Below are 3,942 nucleotides of genomic sequence, written 5' to 3' on the forward strand. Positions count from 1 at the left end.
TATTATATATTATATATTATATATTATATATTATATATTATATATTATATATTATATATTATATATTATAGATTATAGATTATAGATTATATAATAAGCAGATACTCTATTTTTGCAGGCAATACACATTTGAGGCAGCCAAAGTGGCTTGTGGAAATGTAGCTGGACTTTTATCTTGGACCATGGCTATGTCAAAGTACTTTGAAGTTAACAAGGAAGTACTGCCCTTAAAGGCAAATCTTGCTGTGCAAGAGGCTAAATATCAAAAAGCTTCAAGTGATCTACAAGAAGCAGAAGAACTACTGCAACAAAAAGAAAACGAGTTGGCTGAGGTTCAACAAACACTGGAGGATGCCGTATCAAAAAAGGACGCCGTATTAGACGAGGCCAAAAAGTGCCAGGACAAAATGGATGCGGCAACCGCTCTTATTGGTGGTTTAGCTGGGGAAAAAATCCGATGGACTGAACAAATAGCATCATTTAAAAGTGAGACCGACCGATTGGTCGGAGATGTTATTCTCCTGACAGCATTTTTATCTTATACGGGACCATTTAATCAAGAATTTCGAAGTGATCTTCAAAGTATTTGGACTAAACAAATAATTGAAAAAATGATACCCATTTCTGCCAATGTTAATATCATTGAAAGTCTAACGGATCGTTCACAAATTGGTGAGTGGAACATTCAGGGGCTACCAACAGATGAACTGTCAATCCAAAATGGAATAATATCTACAAAGGCTATGAGATTTCCACTTCTTATAGATCCACAATCGCAGGGAAAAGTGTGGATTAAAAACAAAGAAAAACAGAACAAAGTGATTGTAACCACATTAAACCACAAGTATTTTAGAAATCATTTGGAAGATTCAGTTAGCATGGGAATTCCGATTATAATCGAAGATGTTGCAGAGGAGTTAGATCCTTGCTTGGACAACCTTTTGGACCGAAACCTTTTAAAAGTTGGTACCCAATATAAAATAAAAATTGGTGATAAAGAAGTGGATTGGAATCCCGCATTTAGGTGTTATATTACAACAAAGCTACCCAATCCTGCCTATACACCTGAAATATTTGCGCGTACTTCCATTATTGATTTTACTGTGACAATGCGTGGCTTAGAAGATCAATTATTAGGTAGAGTTATTCTTGCGGAAAGGAAAGAATTAGAAGATGAACGGGTTCAGTTGGTTGAGACTGTGACTGGAAACATGAAAAAAATGAAAGAACTTGAAGCTAACTTGCTTCAGAAGTTGTCCACTACGAAAGGAAGTTTGTTAGACGACGTTACAGTGATTGAGGTTTTAAACACCAGTAAGAATACTGCCATTGAAGTTAAGGAAAAAATTGAAATTGCTAAAGTAACAGAAGCAAAAATAAACGCTGCCCGTGAAGAATATCGCGTTGTTGCTACAAGAGGTAGTGTATTATATTTCCTAGTTTGTAGTATGGCAAGAGTTAACAATATGTATCAAACTTCATTAGTACAGTTCCTTGAGCGCTTTGATGCGTCTATGTATAATTCATCAAAAACGCATATAACACAAAAACGCATTAAACGAATTATAAATTATTTAACATTCGAAATATATCGCTACAAATCTAGAGGATTATATGAAAAGGACAAGTTTTTATTTGTTCTTTTGATGGCACTAAGTATTGATCGCCAGCTTGAGTTAATTACCTTTGATGAGTTTCAGGTATTTATAAAAGGCGGTGCGGCATTAAATCTCAATGACTGCCCTCCTGTTCCGTTTCGGTGGACCACGGATGAAACGTGGTTGAATTTAGTACAACTGACTAATCTAACTCCATTTGTCAACATATTAAGTAAAGTTAGTGGCAATGAACGGGCTTGGTTTACGTGGTATAAAAAGGATGCTCCCGAGAATGAAATTATACCGGATGGATATAATTCATTAGATCCATTTCGAAAAATGTTGCTTGTTCGTTCGTGGTGTATGGATCGAACTATTTCACAGTGCCGAAAATATATTGCTAATTCATTGGGAGATCGTTTTGCCGAGCCAGTAGTACTAAACTTTGAAGAGTTATTGTTAGAAAGCCGGGAACTTATGCCAATGATTTGTTTCTTATCTCTTGGGTCTGATCCGTCATCAAATATTGAACTACTCGCCAAAAAAAATGAGCTTAAGTGTCATCCTATTTCTATGGGCCAAGGTCAAGAAATTCATGCTCGAAAGCTTATATTATCCTGCCTAGAAGACGGAGGATGGGTGTTATTGCAAAACTGTCACTTAGGATTAGAATACATGGTAGAGCTTACAGTCCAAATTTTAGAGCTTGAGCGACAGGGAAAAGATGCAGCCGTCAACCCAAATTTTCGAATATGGATCACAACAGAGCCGCACCCCAAATTTCCAATAACTTTGCTTCAAATGTGCCTAAAATATACTAATGAACCACCTGCTGGAATACGTGCTGGACTAAAAAGGACATATACCAACTTATCCCAAGATTTTTTGGACTATTCGCAATCTCCATTTTACTTGCCTTTGGTTTATTCCATATCATTCCTTCATACAGTAGTGCAAGAAAGGCGAAAGTTTGGACCTCTAGGTTGGAATATACCCTATGAATTTAATTCATCCGACTGGTATGCAAGTTGTTTATTTGTTCAAAATCATTTGGATGACATAGAGCAAGGAAAGGGAATAAGCTGGGTGACTGTGCGTTACATGCTTGGGGAAGTCCAATATGGAGGTCGCGTTACTGATGACTATGACAAACGTTTACTTAATACATTTACAAGAGTATGGTTTCACGATACACTTTTCGAAGACTGTTTTCAATTCTTTAAGGGATATAAAGTATACAGTTTTAAGGAGCAGGAAGCTTATTTGGCAGCTATTGATGACATGGCAAACGTAGACCCACCTCAAGTGTATGGATTTCATTCTAATGCTGAAATTACGTATCAAACCAATACCATGAGAAATATTTTGGATGAAATTATGTCCATTCAACCTAAAGGTATCTATAATTATTCAGCTTTTCTAATTAATACTTATTATTCTTTTATATGAAGAATCGTCCGCCGGTACCGGGGAATCTCGAGAAGACCGAGTTGCACGTCAAGTAAAGGAAATGCTAAGCAAAACGCCTTTGGCTTTTGATCTGTTCGATGTAAAACAGCATCTAATTGCAATGGGAGCCACGAGCTCGATGAATATTTTTCTTCGTCAAGAAATTGACAGAATGCAGAGGGTAAGTATGGTGAAAACTTCTGACACATTTGATGAAGTAAGTACACTATTTAAACTGTAGTATTTCGTAAGTTGAGAATGTAATTCATAACAAAGAGCAGGAAATTCATGAACTAGGCACAAAGTTTTCTCGAAGTCTGAAAAACAAATTTAATTAATGTGTAAGCCTTGAACCTTTAAGTGAACGAGCTAGCTTGCATCTAATTTAAAATGTAGTGAAAAAATCATAATAATATTATATATTATATATTATATATTATATATTATATATTATATATTATATATTATATATTATATATTATATATTATATATTATATATTATATATTATATATTATATATTATATATTATATATTATATATTATATATTATATATTATATATTATATATTATATATTATATATTATATATTATATATTATATATTATATATTATATATTATGTATTATATATTATATATTATATATTATATATTATATATTATATATTATATATTATATATTATATATTATATATTATATATTATATATTATATATTATATATTATATATTATATATTATATATTATATATTATATATTATATATTATATATTATATATTATATATTATATATTATATATTATATATTATATATTATATATTATATATTATATATTATATATTATATATTATATATTATATATTATATATTATATATTATATATTATATATTAT

The 3,942-nt window shown here is 31.7% G+C and overlaps 1 protein-coding gene across 1 annotated transcript in view; it reads left to right on the forward strand.

Annotated features, from left to right (window-relative positions):
- kl-3 (male fertility factor kl3) overlaps positions 1 to 3,942 on the forward strand; it is a gene marked incomplete at its 3' end in the record, with an annotated part of 226,785 nt that overhangs the window by 221,588 nt on the left and 1,255 nt on the right. The window contains exons 14-15 of the mRNA NM_001111012.3: positions 119 to 2,994; positions 3,050 to 3,228. Coding sequence (NP_001104482.3) covers positions 119 to 2,994; positions 3,050 to 3,228 — 3,055 coding nt within the window. The remainder of the gene's footprint in view (positions 1 to 118; positions 2,995 to 3,049; positions 3,229 to 3,942) is intronic.

Source organism: Drosophila melanogaster, chromosome Y (assembly GCF_000001215.4).
Source record: "Drosophila melanogaster chromosome Y".
NCBI lineage: Eukaryota > Metazoa > Arthropoda > Insecta > Diptera > Drosophilidae > Drosophila > Drosophila melanogaster.